At 52.2% G+C, this 25163-nt stretch overlaps 1 protein-coding gene across 1 annotated transcript in view; it reads left to right on the top strand.

The window, feature by feature from the left end:
• The window catches only part of CATSPERD (cation channel sperm associated auxiliary subunit delta), a 39526-nt gene extending 16950 nt beyond the window's left edge, over nucleotides 1–22576 (top strand). The window contains exons 10-22 of the mRNA XM_067734074.1: nucleotides 222–317; nucleotides 4563–4645; nucleotides 5036–5212; nucleotides 7589–7702; nucleotides 8523–8612; nucleotides 9346–9404; nucleotides 10970–11048; nucleotides 11734–11786; nucleotides 14521–14595; nucleotides 15942–16070; nucleotides 17294–17477; nucleotides 20863–21020; nucleotides 22320–22576. Of these exons, the coding sequence (XP_067590175.1) occupies nucleotides 222–317; nucleotides 4563–4645; nucleotides 5036–5212; nucleotides 7589–7702; nucleotides 8523–8612; nucleotides 9346–9404; nucleotides 10970–11048; nucleotides 11734–11786; nucleotides 14521–14595; nucleotides 15942–16070; nucleotides 17294–17477; nucleotides 20863–21020; nucleotides 22320–22557 (1535 nt within the window). The 3' untranslated portion in view covers nucleotides 22558–22576. The remainder of the gene's footprint in view (nucleotides 1–221; nucleotides 318–4562; nucleotides 4646–5035; nucleotides 5213–7588; nucleotides 7703–8522; nucleotides 8613–9345; nucleotides 9405–10969; nucleotides 11049–11733; nucleotides 11787–14520; nucleotides 14596–15941; nucleotides 16071–17293; nucleotides 17478–20862; nucleotides 21021–22319) is intronic.
• The last annotated feature ends 2587 nt before the right edge of the window (nucleotides 22577–25163 follow it).

Raw genomic sequence — 25163 nt, 5'->3', positions numbered from 1 at the left:
CATTCCTCAGAGCTCTCACATCAAGAAGATTGGGCGGGGGGGGGGTCGCATTTTCTTAAACCTAATGAATTCTATGTGATGTTTTACAGCATTGCATCTCACGGCTGCATTTTCCTTGATTCTTTATCATCTGAGTCGTAAACCGAGGGGCCAGGTGGGCAGCGGGGGATCCCGTGCCTAATACGTGCTCATGTCTCGCGATTTGCTCTGTCATCTCCTAGGTCAGCTGGTCAACCCTGTCCATGTGCGAGAAGGACAACACATCTTGTATTCTTCCATCTCTGAAGCCAACATCACCATCCACAGCGTTGCTGCCAGTGCGTGCCCGGCCTGAGGGTAGCTTTCTAGAAGTGCTTTAGACCTGACTTATTCACCTCTGACCCCCTAGATCCAGCCTGGCCAAAACAGAAACAAAATACGGTTATCACACATTCTGGAACTCAGAGCAGAAACTTTTGTGCCCTTTCACAGTGAAATGGAATGTCAGTTGGATATCGTTTGCTGGGGCTGCTCTGACAAAGCACCCCAAACTGGGTGAATTAGAACAGACATTTATTGTCTCCCAGTTCTGGAGGCCAGAAGTCTGAGGTCAAGGTGTTGGCAGGGCCAGTTCCTTCGGAGGCCTCTCCCGTCGGCTTGCAGACGGCCGTCTTCCCCTTGTGCCCTCCCATCATCTTCCCTCTGTGTACGCCTGTATCCAAATTTCCCTTTTACAAGGACGCCAGTCCTATTGGAGTAGGGCCGACCCGAATGACCTCACCTTAACCGTATCACCTGTGTAAAGACCCTGGCTCCAAATCAGGCCACATCCTGGGGAGGTCCTGGGGGTTAGGGCTTCAACATATCTTGTTTGGAGGGGACACAATTCAGCCCATGACAGATGGCACCCCCAGGAGTTCTTTGCCAGTGAATTGTTGTCCTGCTGCTGTCCTGCCGCTGGTTCAGTCAGGTAAAATGAAACCCACCAGTGTAATTTTTCTCCTCACATGCTCCTCACTATTTGAGGCAAATAGTGCAGCAAACTGTGGAGTCATGTGACCTTTTTTTGTTTTTTTTTTGGCCACACAGCATGGCATGTGGGATCTTCCCTGTCCAGGGATCGAACCCGTACCCCCTGCAGTGGAAGCACGGAGTCTTAACCACTGGACTGCCAGCGAAGTCCCCTGTAATTTTTTTAAAGTATTTATTTATTTTTTTATTTGGTTGCACCAGGTCTCAGTTGTGGCAGGCAGTCTCCTTAGCTGTGGCTCACAGGCTCCTTAGTTGTGGCTCACAGGCTCCTTAGTCGTGGCATGCGAACTCTCAGTTGCAGCATGCATGTGGGATCTAATTCCCTGACCAGGGATCGAACCCGGGCCCCCTGCATTGGAAGCGCAGGGTCTTGTCCACTGTGACACCAGGGAAGTCCCACCCGTGTAACTTTTAAGATCCCATATTTCCCTGTTTGCCTATCACTGAGTTACCTCCTACTGTCTATGTCCGTTTATCTGTTAAACGTTAATTTATCATGATAGAAAGTAATGATATAAAAGTAATTTATAGGGGCTTCCCTGGTGGCGCAGTGGTTGAGAGTCTGCCTGCCGATGCAGGGGACGCGGGTTCGTGCCTCAGTCCAGGAAGATCCCACATGCCGCGGAGCGGCTGGGCCCGTGAGCCATGTCCGCGCTCCGCAACGGGAGAGGCCACAGCAGTGAGAGGCCCGCATACCGCAAAAAAAAAAAAAAAAAGTAATTTATAATTATGCCAGTGATGCATGGTCCTTTAAAAGTTTGTTTTTTTTTAAACATTACAACTATAATTAAAGTCCTTTTGACCAGCTTTTTGAATCCAGGCCCCTCTTTGGCTTCCTAAAGGTCATCACTGTTAGGAATCTGGAAAGTATCTTTTTAGCCAGTTGAAAGCCTCACAACCTATATTAAATATGGACCTGCTGAAAATGTACAGCGTCATCTGTGTAGCTTGTTGCGGTTGCTTTTTTTTTCCCTTTTTCCCCCATTTTTTCTTTTCATTTATTGAAATAGAGTTGATATACACTATTATATTGGTTTCAGGTGTACTACGTAGTGATTTGACATTTGCCTATGTTATGAAGTGATGAGTCGCAAGGATGTGATATACCGCATAAGGAATACGGTTAATATTATTGTAATAACTTGGTAGGGGGATAGATGTTGTGGTTGCTTTTTATGTAAATGGTATCGTATTATCGTTGAGTCATTCTCCTGTTTGCCTTTTCCATTACCCATCATTTTCTGTTTTATTGTGGTAACAACACTTAACATGAGATCTACCCTCTGAACACATTTTTAAGTGCACAGTACAGTTTTAAGTATACGCACAATGTGGTCCAGCCGATCTCTAGAATGTATTCATCGTGTGTAACTGAAACTGCCCCATTAAACACGAACTCCCCATCCCCCTCCCCCAGCCCCCACCATCCTACTTCCTGTCTCTATGGATGTGACTCCTCTAGGGACCTCCTGTGAGGGGGACCACACGGTATTAGTCCTTTCCAATTTCCACACATCCTCACCCATACTTGGCTTTCTGTCTTTTTCACTAGAGCCGTCCTGGTGGCTGTGAAGTGGTATCTCATTGTGGGCTCGATTTGCATTTCCCTACTGACTAATGACGTTGAGGGTCTCTTCACCTGCTTATTGGCCATTTGTATATCTTTTCTGGAGAAATGTCCATTTAGATCTTTTACTTATTTTTTGATTGGGCTGTTGGTCTTTTTATTACTGAATTATTATATATTCTGGATACAAGTCCCTTATCAGAGATGGGATGAGAATATATATCAGAGATATATTCTCTCCCATTCTATGGGTTGTCTTCTCCCTCCTCTTTTTTTTTTTTGCGGTACGTGGGCCTCTCACTGTTGTGGCCTCTCCCGTCGTGGAGCACAGGCTCCGGACACGCAGGCTCAGCGGCCATGGCTCACAGGCCCAGCCGCTCCGCGGCATGTGGGATCTTCCCAGACCGGGGCACGAACCCGTGTCCGCTGCATCGGCAGGCGGACTCTCAACCACTGCGCCACCGGGGAAGCCCCTCTTTTTTTTTTTAAAACCATGAGTATACATCACTTCCCATGTCTAGAATCTTTAATGGTTCCTTATTTTCTTTTTTTTAATTTTTATTTTTTTATTGAAGTATAGTTGATTTACAATGTTTCAGGTGTACAGCAAAGGGATTCAGTTTCATATCTATATATATAACTGAATATATATATTCTTTTTCAGATTCTTTTCCATTACAGGTTATTATAATATATTGAGTATAGTTCCCCGTACTATACAATAGGTCCTTGTTGATTATCTATTTTATATATAGTAGTGTGTATCTGTTAATCCCAAATTCCTAATTTATCCCTCCCCCTTTTCCCCTTTGGTAACCATAAATTTGTTTTCTATATCTGTGAGTCTATTTCTATTTTGTAAATAAGTTCATCAGTATCATTTTTTTAGATTCCACATGTAAATGGTATCATATGATATTTGTCTTTCTCTGACTTACTTCACTTAATATGATAACCTCTAGGTCCATCCATGTTGCTGCGAATGGCATTATTTCATTCTTTTTTCATGGCTGAGTAATATTCCATTGTATATACATATGTGACATCTTCTTTGTTCATTCATCTGTTGATGGATGTTTAGGTTGCTTCCATGTCTTGACTGCTGTAAATAGTGAACATTGGGGTGCATGTATCTTTTTGAATTAGCGTTTTCACCTTTTCTGGATATATGCCCAGGAGTGGGATTGCTGGATTGGTTCCTTATTTTCTAAAGAATAGAGTCCAAACTTGCAAGGATTGCATTCTGGTTTGTGTATCTGGAATCTCATCCCATAGCTTACCGCTGCCCTGAGGGATCCCTTTTCTCCATCTAACCGCTGGCTCTCAGCCTGGGGACACTGGGCAGTGTCTGGAGGCATGTGTAGTCATCACGACTCGGGGGGCTCCTGGTATCTTCTGGGTGGAGGCTGGGGCTGCTGCTCCACACCCCACTGTGGCCACGACGGCCCCACCACGAAGAACCGCCCTGCCCCAGGTGTCAATAGAGCCCCAAACCTTGCTTCTTCTGAAAACGTCCTTGTCTTTTTTATTTTATTTATTTTCGATTGATTGATTGAATGATTGACCGTTTTGGCTGTGTCGGCTCCTTGTTGCGGCACGCGGGATCTTTCGTTGAGGCACATGGGATCTTGCGTTGTGGTGCGCAGGCTCCAGAGCACGTGGGCTCTGTGGTTTGTGGCACTCAGACTCTCTAGTTGAGGCGCGCGAGCTCTGTAGTTGTGGCACGCAGGCTTCGTTGCCCCGCGGCCTGTGGGATCTGACCAGGGATCAAACCCACATCCCATGCGTTGGCAGGCGGATTCTTAACCACTGCGCCACCAGGGAAGTCCCCATCTCGTCCTTAAGAAGAAATTTGCTGACCCCTGGTCTGTATGATGGAATTTGGGGTAATTTTCTAATTTTAATATTTAATATATTTTACATTTTTGTCCATGGAAACAACCCTTGTTTCAATTTTTGTTCTGTCTTCTTTGGTTTTCCCTAGATGAAAATGAACTGGCCGTTTTAACTCAGGAGCATAATTTATACTATGGAAGCCTGGGAATCCTGTCAAGTTCTCTAATCAAAGTAGGTAAAATTCCGGCGCTACCTGGTTGGTAAGGAATAACGGTCTTCCTCTCAAATGTCTGATCCTTTTTCTTCTTCTTTTTCTTGTTTTCTTTTGTCTGATCCTTTTTCTGAAGAAATTGCTCTAGTTATTAAAATAGTAATAGTATTTTTAATAGCAATAGTGATAACATAACAGTAATTTCAATTAGTTTTACACCTGAAGAGTAGGTGCCTCAACAAAGTGTACTTATGACTTGGCTTGGTTTTTTGGTTTCTTAGGGTTTGGGTTTCTTTTTTTTTTTTTTTTTTTTTTGGTCTACCTTCTTTAAATATGAATCATAAGAAAAAGGTTACATCCTCAAAAAAGAATGAGAATGAGCTGATCTCAGAAGTCATTTTTTCTCTTAGTTTGCAGACCAAAACATCTGGTCCAAAGAGGCGGTCCTGATGTTCACTGACGTGGGCATGCTTGAGATACTGACCCCGCTCCCTGACTCAACTTCACCAGCTTTTGATTTCCAGAAGTGCCCCGTGAACATCCAGGCGATTCTCATGGATCCCCAACTCCAGGTTGATGTCTGCAAAGTATGTGGTCGTGACCCTAATGGATTCATTTCCAGAAAGATGTTAGAGTGTCCATTTCCAAAGGGCCTTTGAGTCCATGGTGATCAGTGAAATGAAAACTCAAAGAAAGGCAACTGTGCCATGTACAGTTTATCGATAAAACACACTTTGTCTAAAACGTCCTTTTATGAGATGATGGTGCTCATAGGTGGGAACAGGGTTTTTTCTTATTTTCTTTTCTTGCCACAGTAACATGTCAATCCCCAGCCCTGAGCATTTTCCTGTGGGTCTTTGAAATCACATGTCTGGCATGTCTGGGAATTGCTGGTTTTATGCCAAGTGCAGGAAAATGAAAGAAAGAGAGAATGAGAGAGAGAGAGAGAGAGAGAGGAAGCCACAGCAAGGCTTTTATGCAAATATTTGGCCACTGAAACTGTTCTGAGAAAGATGGCATTAGCAAGTAGTGTTTCCCCACCAAAAAAGACAAAGCGACTATGTAGCCTATCGAGATCCTATGGGTGAAAGCTGAAATAGTTGTGAGTCACAAAAATAACACAGTATTGGATAATAAGCTAAAATACAAAATAAATATACACGAGTCCATACCGATGTAAATAAATGACTGAATAAATAAACGGATGGGAGGCCCCTCTCCATCACAGAGGAGTTCCAAATAACATAAGTACATACTCTCCCCTCCAGGAGGTGGTGTTGAATGCCCCTTGCCTGAGTGCGGACTGGCCTTAGCGATTTGCTTTTAAAGCATAAAGTCTGGGGCTTCCCTGGTGGTGCAGTGGTTGAGAATCCGCCTCCCAATGCAGGGAACATGGGTTCGAGCCCTGGTCTGGGAGGATCCCACATGCCGCGGAGCAACTGGGCCCGTCAGCCACAACTACCGAGCCTGCGCGTCTGGAGCCTGTGCTCCGCAACAAGAGAGGCCGCGATAGTGAGAGGCCCGCGCACCGCGATGAAGAGTGGCCCCCGCTCACCGCAACTAGAGAAAGCCCTCGCACAGAAACGAAGACCCAACACAGCCAAAAATAAATAAATTAAAAAAAGAAAAGAAAAGAATAGAGTCTGGACGGGGTAAATAGCCTGGCAGACACCACCTTCACCAGGAGACCAGGATGCACACAGGCAATCATGAGTCCTGTTGCCAGGACAGGACATTTCAGTTAACCTTGTCATTCCTTGCCAACCCCAGACCTGGAATCAGAAGCAACTTATTGGTTCCCCTCCTAGCACGGCAGGCAACCAACCCACTGTATTAAAAATGGGATCAATAGGGCTTACGAGGTGGCGGCGCAGTGGTTAAGAATCCGCCTGCCAATGCAGGGGACACGGGTTTGAGCCCTGGTCTGGGAAGATCCCACATGCCACAGAGCAACTAAGCCCATGCGCTGCAACTACTGAGCCTGTGCTCTAGGGCCCGCGAGCCACAACTACTGAAGCCCACATGCCTAGAGCCCGTGCTCTGCAACAAGAGAAGCCACCACAATGAGAAGCCCACGCACCGCAACGAAGAGTAGCCCCCACTCTCTGCAACTAGAGAGAGCCCACGCACAGCAACAACAACAACAAAAAGGGGATAAATAAAAGGCAAGATGCAAGCATTTCTCCTCTTCTCCTTCACACCCTTGTAATGGGTCAGCACAGGGAAAGGGTCTCTTTATAAAATTATTCCGGTGAATACATGAAAACAAAATGATAAGGTATTGCCCTGTGGCAACCCCAGTGTCGGAAAAGAGAGACAGCGGGCCATTACGTGCCACCTACGGAATGTCATTCACCTGCTGGGTCTTGCCAACTCGATCCCACTGTAATCTGATGGATCCAGCCACCAACCTGCCAAAAAGGCAGAGCACATAGGAACGTGTGTCCATCTGCCCCAGGGAAACCCAGACAGTGGGAAATCTACAGGTCCCACGGTCTGGGTTCTTCAAAGATGCCTAGAAATGAAAATGATAAGGGAGGGAGGGGAAGCTGTGGATTGAAAGAGACTTAAAAAGACAAAATGTTCGCCAACAGAAAAATTATATCATCTAGGGATGCACGCTTGGCAATAATTCTAGGAAGAAACGCAAGCAGGCAATTACTGCAAGAAGTTAGGCAGGGAGTGGAGGGGCCAGGGTACTTCGGGAGAGAAGAGGGGCTGTGTCCGGGGGTGGGGGGAACCTTGAGGGTCTTCTGCGGGTGCAGGGTCTAGCGGCGAAGACAGTGGCTTGAGTGACAGCCCAGGTTGCTGCGCCCAAGAGACTGGAAGGTTCCATCCCTGGGGAGCCCCCTCCTGCCACTGACCACTTGCCCTGTAGTTTGGGGAACAGAGGCTTGATCTGATGGATTGAATGACTGACTGATGGATTTTTTCTTTTTTTTTTTTTTTGCATTTCTAACTAGGTGGAACTTCTGCAGGGAGAATTTGAAAATAAAATGTATACCATTGATATGAACAGTGAGTTGGAGTTGACGGCCCTCATGATACCCCGGCCCAGCACATCACCCGTCCCACTAGTAAGCATGCTTTATCTGTTTGACAAGTGTTTCTGACACCTGGCATCCCTAGCAGCCTTGGCCTCACGTCCTGTGCCCACAATTCCCAGGCTCTGGAAATTCCCTGGCATCCCCCCGGAAGACACGCTCACCCAGGAAGCCCCTAGAAACTCCCCTTCTTCCTCACTAGGGTCCACATGCCTGGCCGTGGCTGTGCACCTGCCGGCCCAGCCTCCTCTCCCACTCCCTCTGTGCCGGCTCTCCACCCGTCTTCGGAGCTGCCCCAGAACCTTTCCAAAAATGCCCTTTCCTCCCTCTCAGCTCAGCCAGCGCCGGCTTCCCTCCTGGAGGGGATGCCTGAAAAACAGTGGGCGTTCCTGGAGCTGAAACCCACGTGTCCAAGCCTGGACTCTTGGTGCAAACAATCGAGCTGAAAACAGGGGGGTGGACCAGTGTAAGGATGCAAGGGGATGTCTAGCCAGCTGGGACCAGGGCCCGCGAGGGGGCGCCAGGCTGGCTCTTGCCTTGTGCTCTCTCATCACCCCCCCCCCCCGCAGGACGGGCCCCTCCGCGCACCAGGGACAGTTCTGGGTCTTGCAGGGTTGCAACCCCAGGCTGTCTGCACAACGGGACTCAGAGCCACAGTTAGGGGGTGTAGATGACAAGGGGTGTGGGGGGGTGCATCTGGGGATGGAGCTGGCAGCTGCGTTTGCAGAGCAAGCTGAGTCTTCAGTTTGAAGGGGGACCGGGGTCACCTGTGGGTGCGCCCCCAGCTGCTCCCCGCCGTGCCTGCTGGCCTGCTGGCGCCGTACAGAGCGTGCGTCTCCCATCCCGCCCCCAGGTGATGGTGAGCAACCCCCATTCCCTGGGGCTGCAGGCTGTCATCTACGAGGACGGCTACACCTACGATGGGAACACCAAACACAGGCTGGTGAGGTCGCCCCTCCCCCCCCTCCAACTCGGATCAACAGGAGAGGGGCTCGGCCTTGACCCACTGGCCCAGCCAGGTCCAGCCCCCTCAGGGTGTCCCTCGTCGGACCTCCTTCCTGCTTCCCTTCCTTACACACACCCAGATAAGGTGCTGCAGAATTTTGAGGGGACACAGACCCTGCCCCTCCCCCACCCCAGGCAGGCCGCAGTCCCCCAGAGAGTGAGGGCGTCAGGTGTCACACAGAAGGGGCAAGGAGGATGTGGCGGGGCGCCTGACCCACCCGGGGAGGGCGTGAGACCTGAGTTATCTGGGTAAACCCTGGAATCAGGAGGCAAGCCAGGGCCACCGGGAGGGTCTTGGCCAAATACGGGTCTGGGGGATCCATAGGGCAGAGCCAGGCCTCGCAGTCACAGCAGGGAGTTGGGACTTGACCCCAGACCACAACAAACTCTTTGGATCAGACCATGTCACATCACAGCTAAGTAGGAGGGGAAAGTAAGTCACGCCCCGCTGTGGGTCCCCGGGACAAACGCAGGGAGCTTGGAGCAGGGGGGTCATTCCCATGAGCTTCCAGAAGCCTTTCACGGGCTTAGACCCAGAGGCAGGCTGGGTGGCTCCCGGGTTCCTCCTCCCAACACCCCCATCCTGCCCTCCGTCTCTCCTGAGCCCTGATTGCGGGACCACCCGGGGCTGCTCCACTGCTGCAGTTGCATTTTCTCTCTTGCTTCCGCAGAACATTTCACTGAGGCAGCAGCAACACTGGGGCAGGGCTGACCCCAACTTCACCTCCAGGTACGTCATCACCGGATGGTAGTGGTGGGTGGCCCCAGGGTGTCCCCTTAGCAGGAGCCAAGGAATCAGGGCCAAGACCCAGACTCCCCCACTCCAAGGACAGTCAGGCAAGAACGATTAAACTCTTACAGGGAGACAAATACCATATGATATCACTTATTTGTAGACTCTAAACTGTGACACAAATGGACTTATTTACGAAATAGAAACAGACTCAGATATAGAGAACAGACTTGTGGTTGCAAAGGGGAAGGGGGAGGTGGGGGAGGGATGGGTTGGGAGTTTGAGGTTAGCAGATGCAAACTATTATAATACAGGATGGGTGAACAACAAGCCCCTACTGTATAGCACAAGAAGTAGATTCAATATCCTGTGATAAACCATAATGGAAAAGAATCTGAAAAAGAATATATATACAGGGCTTCCCTGGTGGCGCAGTGGTTAAGAATATGCCTGCTAATGCAGGGGACATGGGTTCAAGCCCTGGTCTGGGAAGATCCCACGTGCCGCGGAGCAACTAAGCCCATGCACCGCAACTACTGAGCCCTCGCTCTAGAGCCCGCGAGCCACAACTACTGAAGTCCACATGCCTAGAGCCTGTGCTCTACAACAAGAGAAGCCACCACAGTGAGAAGCCAGCTCGTGGCAACTAGAGAAAGCCCGCGCGCAGCAACGAAGACCCAACGCAGCCAAAAATAAATAAATAAAATAAAATTTTTTTAAAACAATATATATATATGTATAACTGAATCACTTTGCTGTACAGCAGAAATTAACACAACTTTGTAAATTATACTTCAATAAAATAAATGTTTTTAAAACTCTTAACAAATGGTAGTTTCTCAAAAAATTATATATATATATGTAAAAGAAACACCGTGTAAATAACCTCTGAATCAAAGAATTCAGCTCAAATATATTCAGAGAAAAAATGTATAGCCCAAGCACTTTTATTATGAGGAGAAAAAATGGACCTAGTGATAAATAAACTAAATATTTAACATAAGGACCTAGGGGGACAACAAAAAGAAATCATGGGGAGGGAATGAATCATGATACAATATGGAATGTATTAAATAGAGAACAAAAAGACAGCATAGAGTCAAGACGTAAGATAAAGCTGGTTCTTCAGAAGACACCACAATCCTGATGGAGAAAAGACAGAATTAAAATGAACAATAGGAATGAAAAATGAAAATAAAAGTATGGACACCGAACCTGTTCAAAGAACAATGAGAAAACATTATATGCAGCTAGGTGATAATAAAACTGGGGCTCAGATGCTCTTTTCAATAAGTAATTATATATAAATTAACAAAACTGACTCAAGAAGAGGTAGAAACTAGAGGGAGGGTGGTGCCACCATGTGTGAGCAGATGTTCTTGGTCAATATACTGGACCGACTGGATGAACAGATGAATGAGTGAATGGAGAAATGGATGGGGGGATGGGGTGGATGGATGGGTGGATGGATGGGTGGATGGATGGGTGGAAGGATAGATAAATGAATGGGGGGGTTGTCGATGCTTTTTACTGCAATAACACACACTCCCATTGCCTTGCAGCATAAAGAGACCCACGATATCAACCATCACTCTGGACATAGCCAACAAAGAAATTTCGTGCTTGGATCTTAAGCCACTGGTATGACCAAAACTTTTGCTGTCCCATACTCTTTTTTTTTTTTTTTTTTTTTGCGGTACGCGGGCCTCTCACTGTGGTGGCCTCTCCCGTTGCGGAGCACAGGCTTCGGACGCGCAGGCTCAGCGGCCACGGCTCACGGGCCCAGCCGCTCCGCGGCATGTGGGATCTTCCCGGACCGGGGCACGAACCCGTGTCCCCTGCATCGGCAGGCGGACTCTCAACCACTGTGCCACCAGGGAAGCCCCTGTCCCATACTCTTTGTCCTTAGTGTTAAGACTGATGACAGCAGGCCTTGGCTGGCTTGTCCCCTAGGGGCTGGCTAAGCTCACACTCAGGATCTGGAAATGGAGGTGATTCTGCCCTGGTTGCCAAGGTCACTGCCCCTTCCCCATCGTCTTCCCCCAGGGCTGTGCCTCAGGACTCCCCAACCTCGGAGCAGGTGTACTAGCTGGGGGTTATCAGATGGCGGGACCTTAGCGGTGCCCCATAGATCAGGCAGGCTCTTAGGGTTTGACTCTGTGAGTCCTAGGCACCTGGACACCACATTGCGACCCAGGCGCAGGGTTTCTGGTCCCGGCTGCGTCAAGTGCGCCCCCTCGTGGGCTTTCATGGTGCCCTCGCTGACCGGGGTCAGCATCCTCATCCCCTCTTTGTCTCTCCACCCCACATCCCCCCGCCGCTGCAGACAGCCCTCATTTCAGTCGGTTGTGACCTGGAGAAGAAGATCGTCATTCAGAAGTGAGTATGTCGATATGGGGTGGGGAGGGGAGAAGTTGGGGGGTGGCGAGGTGGGGAGTGGGGACTGGATGAGATGGTCACCATTGCTTCACAACTGCTAAAGTCGGGTGACACTACTCTGTCTGCTTTTACATATGTTTAACATTTCCATAACGAACAGCTCAAGAATTAATCCTAACAGATTAAGTTAGGGTCTACAGTGGGTGGCTGCCTCCTCCACACCGACTTGGTGAAATTTACATGTTCTCCCTGCTCCCTCATCCTTTGCTCATTCCCTTTCTCCCTTTTAGTCCCTGAGTTCCTCATTTTGATTAAAATTGCTCAGAGAGGGCTGGGCTTCCCTGGTGGTACAGTGGTTAGGAATCCACCTGCCAATGCAGGGGACACGGGTTCGAGCCCTGGTCCGGGAAGATCCCACATGCCGCGAAGCAACTCAGCCCGTGAGCCACAACTACTGAGCCTGCGCTCTAGAGCCCGCGAGCCACAACTACGGAGCCCGCGTGCCACAACTACTGAATCCCGTGTGCCTAGAGCCCGTGCTCTGCAACAAGAGAAGCCACCGCAATAAGAAGCCCGCGCACCTCAACGAAGAGTAGCTCCCGCTTGCCGCAACTAGAGAAAGCCCGTGCACAGCAACGAAGATCCAATGCAGCCAAAAATAAATAAATAAATTTATAAAACTGCTCAGAGATTTTGGGTTTAATCGCCTGCTGAAAATTTGAGGAAATTTGCCTCCAGGATCCATAGTTACTGCAGAGAACGCAGCCATGAGAAACCAAGAAAAAGAAAGGAAGAACCCCTGAAGACTGGCCAAACTGCCACACGGTCTCCCCTTCAGGCGGTGGTGGGCCAGCAAATGGGCGACAGCCAGTTCCGGGGGAGCCCGGATTTGTAGCATTTGCCAATTCCCGTGGTGTAAATGCTCCCATGGAGCCTATAGATCACTACCAAAGTGAGTCTCTACTGGCTCATGAAACTCCTGAGGATATAACAGCTGGCTCTCAGAGCTAGTAAGAGCCAGCCTCAACGCTCCACTGCATGGGGCAATAATAAAGTCAAGTGATGGTTTCACCAGATTCTCCCCCCAAAAGGGAAACGCTTTATTGAGTCAATAAATGATGTTATCAGTATTTAGAACATATGTGCAGGAAAGTCTTTAAAACAATATTTTCAAAGCTGCTGCCATAAAGAGAGTGGGAAAGGTATTTGCCACACGTGTAACTAAAAAAGGACTTGTATCCAGAATTTATAAAGAATTCCTACGAATCAGGAAAAAAAAAAGACAAACGAATAGAAAAAAATGGGCAAAAGGCTTGAGCAGGCACTCCCAAAAAAGGGGGGGGAAAGGCTGATAAACACGAAAAGGTGTTGAAAAAGTGGTCAATTTCATAGGAAAATGAAAATGAAAGCTACGTTAGAGACCGATATTCAGCACGAGCATGGCAGAATTGACAAAGCCTGGAAAGTAGTACTCTAAGGATGGGAACCCCCTGGCAGCCTCAGGAGCCCCCAGACATTGCTGGTGGGCGTGTACATTTTTCGGCTGCTTTGGAAAGCACTTCTTTCCACTAGCAATTCCACTCATGCACGTCTGCACTGATCTAGGTTCCAGAATGTTCTCAGCAGCATTATTCTGAATAGCTCCAAGCTGGAAGCAGGCCAACTGAAATGTCCATCGACAGAAGGATGGGTAAACCCAGTGCAGGGTTTTGATACAACAGAATGTCACAGCAGTGAAAACGAACGGGGCAGAATTGCCTGGATGGATCGTACAAACGTGGGCGTGGAATCAAAAGAATACACAGCATGATTCTAGTCTTAAAAGTCCAAAATCAGGGGCATTCCCTGGCAGTCCAGTGGTTAGGACTCTGCACTTCCACTGCAAGGGGCACAGGTTCCATCCCTGGTTGGGGAACTAAGATCCCACAAGCTGGGTGGCACAGAAAAAAAAAATCCAAAATCAGGCAAAAATAAACTACAGTCAGCCCTTGTATCTGCAGGTTCCGCATCCGCGGATTCAACCAGCCAAGGGCGGATGGCGTTTAAGTTCGTGGTTGGTTGAATCTGTGGCCGTGGAACCCGAGGATACAGAGGCCCCCACCATGGGACCTGAGCATCCTCGGATTGTGTTATCTACGGCAGATCCTGGACCAACCCCCTGCAGATACCAAGGCAGGACTGCATGTTGCTTAAGGATACATGCACAGATGGTAACAGTACAAAGAAAAACAGGGAAAGGATTGTCTCAAAAGTCAGGACACCCAGCTCCCACATCTCCACGTGTAACATCATTCTCCAATACAAGGAATTAGGGCTCCTTGGCGAAATGGCTGATTCTAGGCCAGGCAGGGAAGATTCAAGATGAGCCTGGAGGGGCTTCCCTGGTGGCGCAGTGGTTGAGAGTCCGCCTGCCGATGCAGGGGACACGGGTTCGTGCCCCGGTCTGGGAAGATCCCACATGCCGCGGAGCGGCTGGGCCCGTGAGCCATGGCCGCTGAGCCTGCGCGTCCGGAGCCTGTGCTCCGCAACGGGAGAGGCCACAACAGTGAGGGCCCGCGTACTGAAAAAAAAAAAAAAAAAAAAAGATGAGCCTGGAGCATCTTGGAGAACCAGAAGGTAGAAAGGGCTCAGAATCCAACCAATGGGGAGATAACATATGTCAAAGGGAACAATTCACAATTCTTTGGTCCCGCATGGGTTCAGGCAGCTTCTCACCATCTTTTGTTGCTCGCAGTGAAATCTCAGCCTGTTACAATGGCATCCTCGACCCCGTGGCCCTTCAGGACAACTATAGCTACGTCATTGAGAGGTGAGCCCCCCCCCCACCGCCAACACACACACATGAGCCAAAGGCGAATCAAGAATCATTATTTAAATTTTTATTTATGTGTTTGGCCGCACCGCGCCAGCAGGCGGAATCTGAGCTGCCCCAGCAGGGATTGAAACCCCCTGCAGTGGAAGCGCAGAGTCTTAACCACTGGACCGCCAGGGAAGTCCCAGGAATCATTTTTAAACCGTAATGGAAAAGAAAACAATTTTTTTTTGAAGAAAGGAAAAAAAGAATCGTTTTAAAATGGATACCCTGCCAATTGATATCCAGCCCACAGGGAATCCGAGGGAGCAAGCAGACAGGTAGGGAAGGCGGCTGGGCCTTCGGGGAATCAGTGTGATGTGGCAGGGCCCCTGGCCCAGGTCTGCACAGGCTCTGCCACCTGCTGGGCCAGCTTTCAGACCCCTCCCCAGCCTGCCACCAGCTCCTGGAGCCCGGTCCCCTGTTCATCCCAGCTAGCGGAGTTGGCCAGACACTGTCCAGCCAAGGCAGGAGGGGGTGGCCGGCCAAAGTGACCCCCTCTGCAGGGCGGCACAGAGAGCCCCTCCCACACTGGTGCACACCACCAGCCCCCTGGCATGGGGAGACACTCGTGGGTCTCATACGACGTGACCCTCCCCCCTCCAACACAAGCCAAGAGTCCCTCCCCCATCCAGACCCAGGGCCGAGACGGAAACTGGCCCTGCTGGACTTGCCAACCAGTGAGGCTGCAGCCAGAGAGCCTGGGGGCGTGAGAGTGTGTGAGTCAGGGTCTCCAGAGAGAGAGAAGCCCCAGGATGTATGTGTGAGACAGAGAGACACAGAGGCACAAAGAGACAGAGACAGAGTGACAAAGACAGAGATTTATTTTAAGGACTTGGTTCCCGGACTGTAGAGGTCTGGTGAGTCCACAGTCTGACGGGGGAGGCTGGGGGCTGGCAGCTCAGGGAAGAGTTGTAGTTCTAGTTCAAGGCCATCTGCAGGCCGACTCCTTTCTTGCTGGGGGAGGCCCATGTCTGTTCTACTCAGGCCTCCAGCTGCACCCACATTAGGAAGAGCACTGCTTTACTGATTTCAATATTAACCTCTGCCCCAAAGAAGAGCCTCACAGAAACACCCAGAATCACATCTGACCACAGTCGAGGTGCTGTGGCCCAGCTAAGTGGACCAGAATGTCAACCACCGCAGGGGTCCCAAGGTCATTTCGACCAGGACTCTGAATCCCCCGCTCAGACACGCCTCCACGATCGTGACCCCATGTGCAGGGAAGAAGCGGGGCTGTGGGTGGGTGGACGTCCGGGCGCCTGGCGGGAGCTCGCCCGTACCTGTGTCCTGCTCTCCCACAGGGAAGCCTACGACCCCAGCTTCCGGGGTCAGAAGGCCACGGAGGACCTGGAGGTGCCTTACCACTACGAGAAGCTGGGCTGCCCCATCCTCGTCTACTACGACACCCCATGGAAGCCGGTGGTGGAACTGTGAGGACCCACCCCCCAGTCCACCACCCCGCCAGCCCCCCACCGCCCTTACCATCATCACAGGCCCCCAGAGCCCCCTCCACCCCTTTGCTCTGGCCGCATCCTCTCCCTGCCTTTTCCCTCCGTAGCTCTCAGCTCACACATCCCCTCCCCTTGCCCGTCTTAGCTCGGCGGCCTTAACAAAACACCACAGATTGGAGAGCTTAAACAGCAGACGCTGACTTTCTCACAGTCCTAGAGGCCGGAAGTCCAAGTTCAAGGTGTGGGCAGGCTGCTTCCCCCAGGCCTCTCTCCTTGGCCGCAGAGGCTGCCACTTCCCGTGGCATCAGGGCCCACCCTTATGACCTCACTCAACTTCGATTGCCTCGTTAAAGGCCCCACCTCCAAATCCAGTCGCACGGGGGTTAGGGCTTCACATAGGAATTTGGGGGACACATTTCAGGCCATGCCACTCGCTCTGCCCCCTTCCATGGATTCTGTCTTCCTTCATTCCGTCCCCACCCCCACACCGCCCCCCGCAGACCACTGCACTAAATAGTTGTTGACGGACTGAACGGTGGTAGAAACCACTCACACGTGGCAACACTTAGGTTCATTAGAACGTCACGTGTTAGCTCCTCGTGGCCTCAGTCCCACACCCAGGTGAGACTGTGGGCCGGGCATGCCCCTAACTCAGAGCTGCCACGTGGTGGGGTGCCTGCCGGCCTGGGGTGAGGAAGAAGGGAAGGGTTCCATCAGAGCAGGGGTGTAAGCCCCAACCTGGCAGGAGACAAACGTGCATCCAAAAATAAGTTTTGTTTTTCTTTTTTTTGGCCCCCCGCGTCTTGCGGGTACCTTAGTTCCCCGTCCAGGGGTGGAAGCCGGGTACGCGGCAGTGGAATCCCGGACCCCTAACTACTGGACCACTAGGGAATTCTCCCCCAAATAAGGATTTAGAAAAACCTTAATTCACCGCCCTAAATGTATACCTCTGGAATGTTTACAGGTGTCAAAAAATAAGCAACCCCCAGTCCCCGACCCCGACCCCGTCAGCGTCCTGTCACCACCTGCCACTGCATATCCGCGTTGACGGTCCCAGAAGTGTCAGCCTGGTGGGCGGTGGGGGTGGCCCTGCCCTGCCACCTCCCACCACCCCCAGATGGTCTCACAACACATCAGGGCCCCCAGCCTCCCCCACCCCTGACGGCCCCCCAGGAGCCTCACCTGTGCATGGTGTGTCCCAGGTGGAGGGAAGGAAAGTTCCAGGAGGTGGTCAAGGCCGAGTACGTCCTGCTGGAGGTGAACGGGCTGTTCACGTACACGTACTCCCTGACGGCCGACATGGCCCTCTGCAGTTCCCAGCCGCAGAACTGGACCACCATCGCCAAGACGGCCGGCGACAAAGGGCCCTTCGCCTGGGACCGAGAGGTAGGGCCTGCGTTCTGATTATTCCCAAAACAGGTCGCAGAAGGCGACGACTGGTCAGGCCCACTGTGTGTTGGGGGCCGACTCGGTCTGTCCGGGTTGCTGTAAAGATCACCATAGAGCCTGTGGCTTGTAACAGCAGCACTGGTTTCTCACGGTTCTGGAGGCTGAGTCCAAGATCAAGGCGCCAGCAGATTTGGTGTCTGGTTCCCGGGTGGTGCCTTCTGTGTCCTCACACGGCAGAAGGGGCGAGGGAGCGCTCCTGGGTCCCTTTATAAGGGCGCCAATCTCCTTCAGGAGGGCTCCACCCCCAGGACCTAATCACCTTCCAAAGGCCCCGCCTCCTAATACATCACCTTCTGGGGTAGGTTTCGGCATATGAATGGGGGGGGGGGGGCGGTGCAGGGCAGACATTCAGTCCCTGGATGGGGCGTCAGGGGATGGAAATGTAAGACGCACAAACTCTTTGGGAATCTCTCCCAAGGGGATCGGAGACGATCGGAGGTGTAGGGACGAAGGCGCTCATGGAGCGCACTGCTGATGATGCGCAAATTTCTGGAACCATCCAAATGCCCATTATTTAAGGGGCTGAGTATACTTACGGTCCGTTCTGCTCAACGAGCGTTTCTATCACGAACGTTGGTTGGTACACGATTGACAAATAAGGTTATGGTGTCAGTGAAAGGAAGACATCGCATTGTTCCTCTGGGGGTGGGGGGGGGGGCTTATGGCGCATATTAATTAGTTTCCATCCACCCTCAGCCTCTCAACGCCAAGGGCAAGAACACAGCGCAATGCGGCCACGTCACCAGCAGGGGCGCGCGCGCTCTTCGCGCCCAAAGCCGGTTCCAGCGAGAACTCCTGGCTCCTTAATTTTGTATTTGCTTTCTTAAAAGCCCGCAGCCTCACCCGTTCCTTACACCCCATTCCATCAAGTGAGTTTGGTCATGTATTTTGGTTGGTGACGTTGGTTTTATTTATTTTTTAACCGAGGTGAAATTCACATAACCGATAATGAACGATTTTAAAGCGTGTAACTCCTACAACTCGGGTATGCGTTTTGTGCATTCGCAAGGTTACCCGAACACCACCTCCCTGACCGTTTCTTAAGAAAAAAGAACAAGCCACACACGGAGCTTTGCTTATTTATTATTTTCTGACCGTGCCGGTGTTTGTATTTGCATTCTTTTTATTAGCCCTCTCGTTCAAAGTGGCATGCATAAATTGAAGAGATCGTCCCATTACTTTTTTTTTCCCATCAGCCCTGGTGGCCGATTTTGTAGAACCCTGAGGGTTTTTCTATCAAGACAGAGCCACAATGCCTGCATGTGCAGCACAGTCATTGGACGGGCTGTTAAAAAGCCCCTGAACCGCGAAAACTGAACCACTGAACCACTAAAAACCATGAGGTGGAGCTAGCTGTGGCAAATAAATGGTCGTTAGGCAAAGCAGCTGTCTCCTTTTTTATTTCACATAGTTTTTATGCAGCCCAGCTTTTTTTCTTTTACTCCCAAAGGATTTTTTAAAAAATTTTAATTGTGGTCAAATATGCATAACATAACATTGACCATCTTAACCATTTTTAAGTGCACAGCTCAGTGGCATTAAGTACATTCACACAGTTGGGCAACCGTCCCCACCCTCCATCTCCAGAACTTTCTCATCTTCCCGAACTGAAACTCTGTCCCCATGAAACACTCACTCCCCATCCCCTCCCCCAGCCCCCGGCCCCCACCATCTACTTCCTGTCTCTGTGGCTCTCTCTAGGGACCTCCTGTGAGTGGGATCACACAGTATTTGTCCTGCGTCTGGCTTCTTTCACTGAGCATCATGTCCTCAAGGTTCATCCACATTGTAGCATAGGTCAGGATATCCTTCCTTTTTAAGGCTGGATAACATTCCATTAGTGGGTACGGACCACACTTTTTATCCATGATCTGTCAGTGGACACCTGGCTTGCTTCCACCTTTTGGCTGTTATGAATGGTGCTGCTACGAACGCGGGTGTGCAAATATCTCTTCGAGACCCTGCTTTAGTTTTCTGGTGTCTCTTCTTATAAGGGAAGTAATCCCATTATAGGGGCCCAACCCTCAGGACCTCATCAAAACCTTATCACTTCCCACTGCCCCACCTCCAAATACCACCCCACTGGGGGATGGGGCTTCAACATACGAATGGGGGTTGGGGACTCCAACATTCAGTGTGAGGCAGGGGCACAAAAAGTAGGACCTGGTGACGGACTGGATGTCGGAGGAAGAGGAGGTAAGCGTCAAGCACGGCCCCCCAGTTTCCAGCCTGAGCACCCGGGCAGATACTGGCTCAGGGATGAAGCTAGCAGTGGAGGGAAACACACACAGCTTCATTCTACACCTGCTGAATTCAAGGTGCCACCGAGGAGGAGGGAGCCCAGTGGCCAGCAAAACATAGGGAGACAGGTCAGGGCTGGCGTTGGTTTGGAAGTCTTTTGTGTGTTGCGTGGTAACTGAAGGATGTGTTTGCCAAAGAGGCCAAGAGGAGGGGCCAGGGCAGCGGGACGACTGTGCTGGGGGGGGACGTGAAGAGGCAGGGGCTCCGTGGGGGACTGCAGGGCTCCAGGCACCTGGGGAACCATCAACAACCGAGAGGAAGTATTGCTGCCGTTGTTGCATCCGAGGAGGGCCAGGTGGCCTGGCACAGCTGAAGTCAGGTGTTTGCCCTCCATCCATTCCCACGGCCCCGGCAGCAGGGTCTGGGGACAAACGACGCCCATCCAGGTGGCCACCCACACCGTGGACACGTTTGCTTTTTGATTCTGACAACGTTTGAACTTTCTCAATAGTAGTACACAGGACAGCTCTTTCCATCACCCAGCACTACAAAACAAATCAGCCCCGAACTCAGTGGGATTTACTGTTTCTCACAAAGTGGCTCAGGTGGGCAGCTCCTGTGCCCCACGTGGCTTTGGCGGAGGCCACCCGTGCAGGGGCATCAAGGTCTTCTCACCCGTGTACAAGGCTTCTGTTAGGGACATGGCTCTCCATGTGGCCGCCGGGCTTCTGGGCCCAGGACGTTGTTGAAAGCAGGTTTGGGGTTCTGCCCAGATGCTACCTCTTGCTGGAGAGCTGTGTCCACACTAGAAGGGGAAATGAAGAGCTTCCTCATTTTACAGTTGCTTGTGGGAGGCGGGCGGAATTCCCTGGCGGTCCGCGATTCCACTGCAGGGGGCACGGGCTCCACAGTCACAAATCGGCTGGCCTGCCCAGCGGGCACTTGGTCCTGGACTCACACCCATGGGTGCTGGCGGGTGGTGGCACCCGTGGGGCCGTGCGTGCGGCGGTAGCACCTGTGGGCTGGCACGGTGTTCCCCGGCCCCCGGGGCCAGCAGGCATGTCTCTGTCCTCCTCCCCAGAATTATGTGAGCTGCCACGACCCTAAGAACAACGCACCCCTGAGATGGCCCAAAGTCCCGTATCAGATCCTGGGAGGCCCGACAGAGAACAAGGTCGTTTTCGACCAAAGAAACGGCATCTACATCTTCTTCATTTCCATCGTGGACCCATACTACAGGTGAGTCGCCCTGTGCCAGGGGCCTCTGGGGGAACAGCTGGCTCTCTGGGGGCAGGCTGCACACATGAGGGGGACCCACTTTTCTCCCTCCTCTAGGATGACATTTGTTCACTTGCTAAATAAATCCTCATTCAAAGGCCATGCTGGGTGCCGGGGGAACAGCAATGACCAGCAGCCCTGTCCCTGCCCTCAGGGACCAGAGTCACACTCATGCCATGTCCAACAGGTGGGGTGCAGGGGCCGGTGTAGACTGGCTCCCAAACACTGATCATTAGATATTCAGGGATTTTGCAAGCCGGTTGGCTTCCCGCTGGCAGCTGGAGTACTGACACCACGGAAACCTACACTCATTACAGGCCGGCCCGACCCTGCCCCAGGAGCTGGCTGTCCATACTCGCCACCCACTGTGCTGTTCAGATCATTAACGTCTCCCACTGGGAGGGGGAATATGGGCGGCATTCTTCCCCGCTCCCCCATCACCTATCCCTTCCAGACGGACACAAAGTCCACCTCCAAAAGCGCAGGGAGACCCTGCCTTCCCTAAAGGTCCCAGACCCTGGACCAGCTCTGGGACGCCACAGGTGGAAGGCACCGGGGTGGGGATGCCCAGAGGAGAGAGGGGTCTGCCTGCAAGGCTCATCCCCTGCCCTCCCTGCACCTTGCCTCCAGCAGAGCCCCCAACGACTTCTCCCCCCTTACCTGGGTGTCCTTCCCTCCATCCTGCCATTCCCACCTGCTCGCAGCCACCTGAGGGACGCTTGTGGCCCCCCTCACACCCGCCACTCCGCGTCCACTGTGATGAGTGCTTTGTTGGTCTCTGCTGCCTGCCCCCCAGACTGAGCCTGGGCATGGAGGGGGTGGGAATCCCTTGTCTCCAGAGCAGGGGACCACAGGGGTCCTGGGGAAAAATATGGCCTCTGCTAAAATATGTAAGATGTTATGGAAAAACCCAAACGAACTTTTTGGCCAACACAATACAGAGACGACTGCAGAGTCATAGAGGATAGAAGTTAAGTGGATATAAATGGAACTCAGTGCCCGGAGTCAATGCTCCAGGCCCAGCTCTTGTCCCCGTGAGTTTTAAAACGTTTGCTGGGGGAATTCCCTGGCGGTCCAGTGGTTAGGCTCTGTGCTTTCACTGCTGAGGACCTGGGTTCGATCCTCGATCGGGGAACTAAGACCCCGCAAGCTGAGCAGCGTGGCCGAAAAAAACAAAAAACAAAAAACCAGTTTGCTGGGGTGAAGGGTGAGGCCCCCAAAGGCGGTGCCCCACGGCCTCTCCCTGCCCGCCCCTCGCAGCTACTGTCACCTGGAGACCACATTCAGCGTCTACGTCTACGGGGCCTTCCCACTGCCCATCTTCCCGCCTGAGATCACCATCGTCCTGCTCACGGGGGCCACCCTGCTGTCTGTATGGCTGGCCTACCTGATCCCCGAGCTGCTGCACACTGAGCAGGGCCTCAGGGTCAAGGGCTTCTGGGTCAGGCTGCGCAGGAGATGCAGGAAGTCTTGTGCGTGTGTCTGGGCCAGGGGCTGAGCACGACCGGGGCGTGGAGGTGGGGTGGTGGGGTGGCAGGGAGGGGGCAGAGTTGTCTTGAAATAAAGCGTTTGGTAAGAGAGCCGGTAGCAGTGGGTATCGCTCATGGTTTGTGGTTTTTCTACACCCACCTGCCCCCCTCAACATTCTGGCGCCAGAGTCCCTTTGAACTACGGCACCTACGTGGGCTGTTAACAGTGAGGAGGTGGGCAGCCCAAGTCCTAGCGAACACGAGCTTTTGGTGAAACGAGCCCGCACCGGCATGCGGTGGGAGCACTAATCGGCAAGCCCCAGAGATGCATCGGACACTTGACGTGTTCTCTTAGAGAAACATGAGACCCAAGGAGAAGGGCGGGGGCTGCAGAAGACGGGGACGGGGGGTGGGTCCACCTCTGTTGATGAGCCCTGACATATACACAGACCGACACGCTTACGTGTGTTTTGTGATGTCCATGAATAAAATTTGGAAGCACAGCACATTTTACACGTACCTGCGTTATGCACGCACACGTGTGTACATGTATGTATGCACACATGTATATAACATGTAGGCGCGTAAGGCGTGCACATGTGTAGTGTGCATGTATGTGCATGTGTGAGTGCATGCATATTGCCTGTGTGCGCACATGTACATGTATATCTGCAATCTACATGTGTATGCATGTCTATAGTACACGTTCACATACACATGTGCATGCATGTGTGGGCGGTGTGTATATGTCACATACGAGCACTGTATAATGCGCACACATGTGTAGATACCATGCATGCCCACACACGTGTACATGCGTGTATGCATGTGTACAGATACGTATGTGCACATGTGAGTACACATATAGGTGTGCATACAATGTACACATACGTGTATATGTATGTTTGATCAGTCTATCCATCTGTTCAGAACTTCCCTCTCCCACACTTCATTCAAACCTCAGGTGGCACGGGACAGCTGTCTCATTCTAGTGAAAACTTTCTCAATAACTTTTCTGATCACCCTTAGGTTAAAAGAACACATCTGACGGTCATTTAAACTGCCCAATACTGGGAATTCCCTGGCAGTCCCGTGGTAGGACTCTGTGCTTTCACTCCTGGGGCCTGCGTTCAATCCCTGGTCGGGAACTACGATCCCGCAAGTGGCTCGGCCAAAAAAAAAAAAAAATTGCCCAATACGGTCTCCACCAGTCATTAAAAACCTCCACTCCCGGGCTTCCCTGGTGGCGCAGTGGTTGAGAGTCCGCCTGCCGATGCAGGGGACACGGGTTCGTGCCCCGGTCTGGGAAGATCCCACATGCCGCGGAGCGGCTGGGCCCGTGAGCCACGGCTGCTGAGCCTGCGCGTCCGGAGCCTGTGCTCCGCAACGGGAGAGGCCACCACAGTGAGAGGCCCGCGTACCACAAAAAAAAAAAAACAGAAACACCTCCACTCCCACACCCACTGCAGTGGGCAGTCACCTCACCCGCACCTCCGGGGGCTGCCTGGTCCACCTTCCACGCCTCTCTGGAGGGGACGGGTTAGGCTGTCAGGTGATACTCGTTTCACGACCCTCGGCCCGCATTAATCTTAAAGAAAACCAAGCCCATCCTGTCGCATCCGCCTCGTTTGCCAGGGCCTTCCCTTCTTGGGGGTACTTCATATTTGTCTCGAAAATACCCCTAACATGGCTGCAGGCACAGCAGGCTCAGAGGGAAGCGAGGGAAGGGAGCTCCTAGCTCCTCCAGGCCCGCATCCTGTTCACAACACAGACAGGCGATGATCCCGGTACAGCCCAGCCTGGCTGGCCACCTCGGTCTCCGAGCCCTGGAACCCGCAGGCTCAAGGCGTGGTGCCGGCAGCCAAGACCCCCTGCCCACACGCGGCCACCTCCTGGGTCCTAGTCAAGCGCCCAGGGTGCCCCAGCAGGGAAGGTCCCCGAGACCCAGCCCAGGGCCTGGGGCAGGAGGGCCCTTCCTCTGGCAGGCAAGGGGCGGTCCATCTCTCCTTACCTCCTTAGGTGTCACTGAGAAACCGACTCACCCCTTTCAGTCGCCTGGAGTATTTCAGGGGAGGGTGCGGCTGGCAGCTGCCCTGGGCTCTCCAGAAGCGAAAGGCAGATGAGAGCCTGCCCAGGGTACAGGGGGGAGGGAGCTCCGTGGACTGGAGAGGGAAGGAGCTGGGGCAGGAGGGAACAGGTGTGAGCACTGAAGCTCCCAAACCACCGCAAGCCCGCCCTGTGCCCGCCCCCCACCCCCACCCCGGGAAGCAGAACCCAGGTGTGGCTGGGCCCGAGGCGAGGCGGAGACACCCGGGGCTTGGCTGGATGCCCATCCTGGGAGGGCCTGGCTGGATGCCCATCCTGGGACAGGCACGCCCACCCTGGCCTCTGGCCCCCAGCTGGGGGGACGTGAAGAGGCAGGGGCTCCGTGGGGGACTGCAGGGCTCCAGGCACCTGGGGGACCATCAACGACGAGATGTCCCAATGCCGCTGCTGCAGGTGCACTCTGCACGCCCCATCACGTGCATGCCCGTTTGGGTCACCCGTGTGCCAGGTGGACACCGTCTCCCACATGCCTGCCCTGCCCCCACGCTCAGACCTCCACCCAGCACTTGCCTCTGCACCCCAGGCCCCC

The sequence above is a fragment of the Pseudorca crassidens genome, chromosome 3 (assembly GCF_039906515.1).
Source record: "Pseudorca crassidens isolate mPseCra1 chromosome 3, mPseCra1.hap1, whole genome shotgun sequence".
NCBI classification, from domain to species: Eukaryota; Metazoa; Chordata; class Mammalia; order Artiodactyla; family Delphinidae; genus Pseudorca; species Pseudorca crassidens.
The sequence above is the reverse complement of the archived record's forward strand: the minus strand, read 5'-3'. Positions and strand labels throughout refer to the sequence as shown.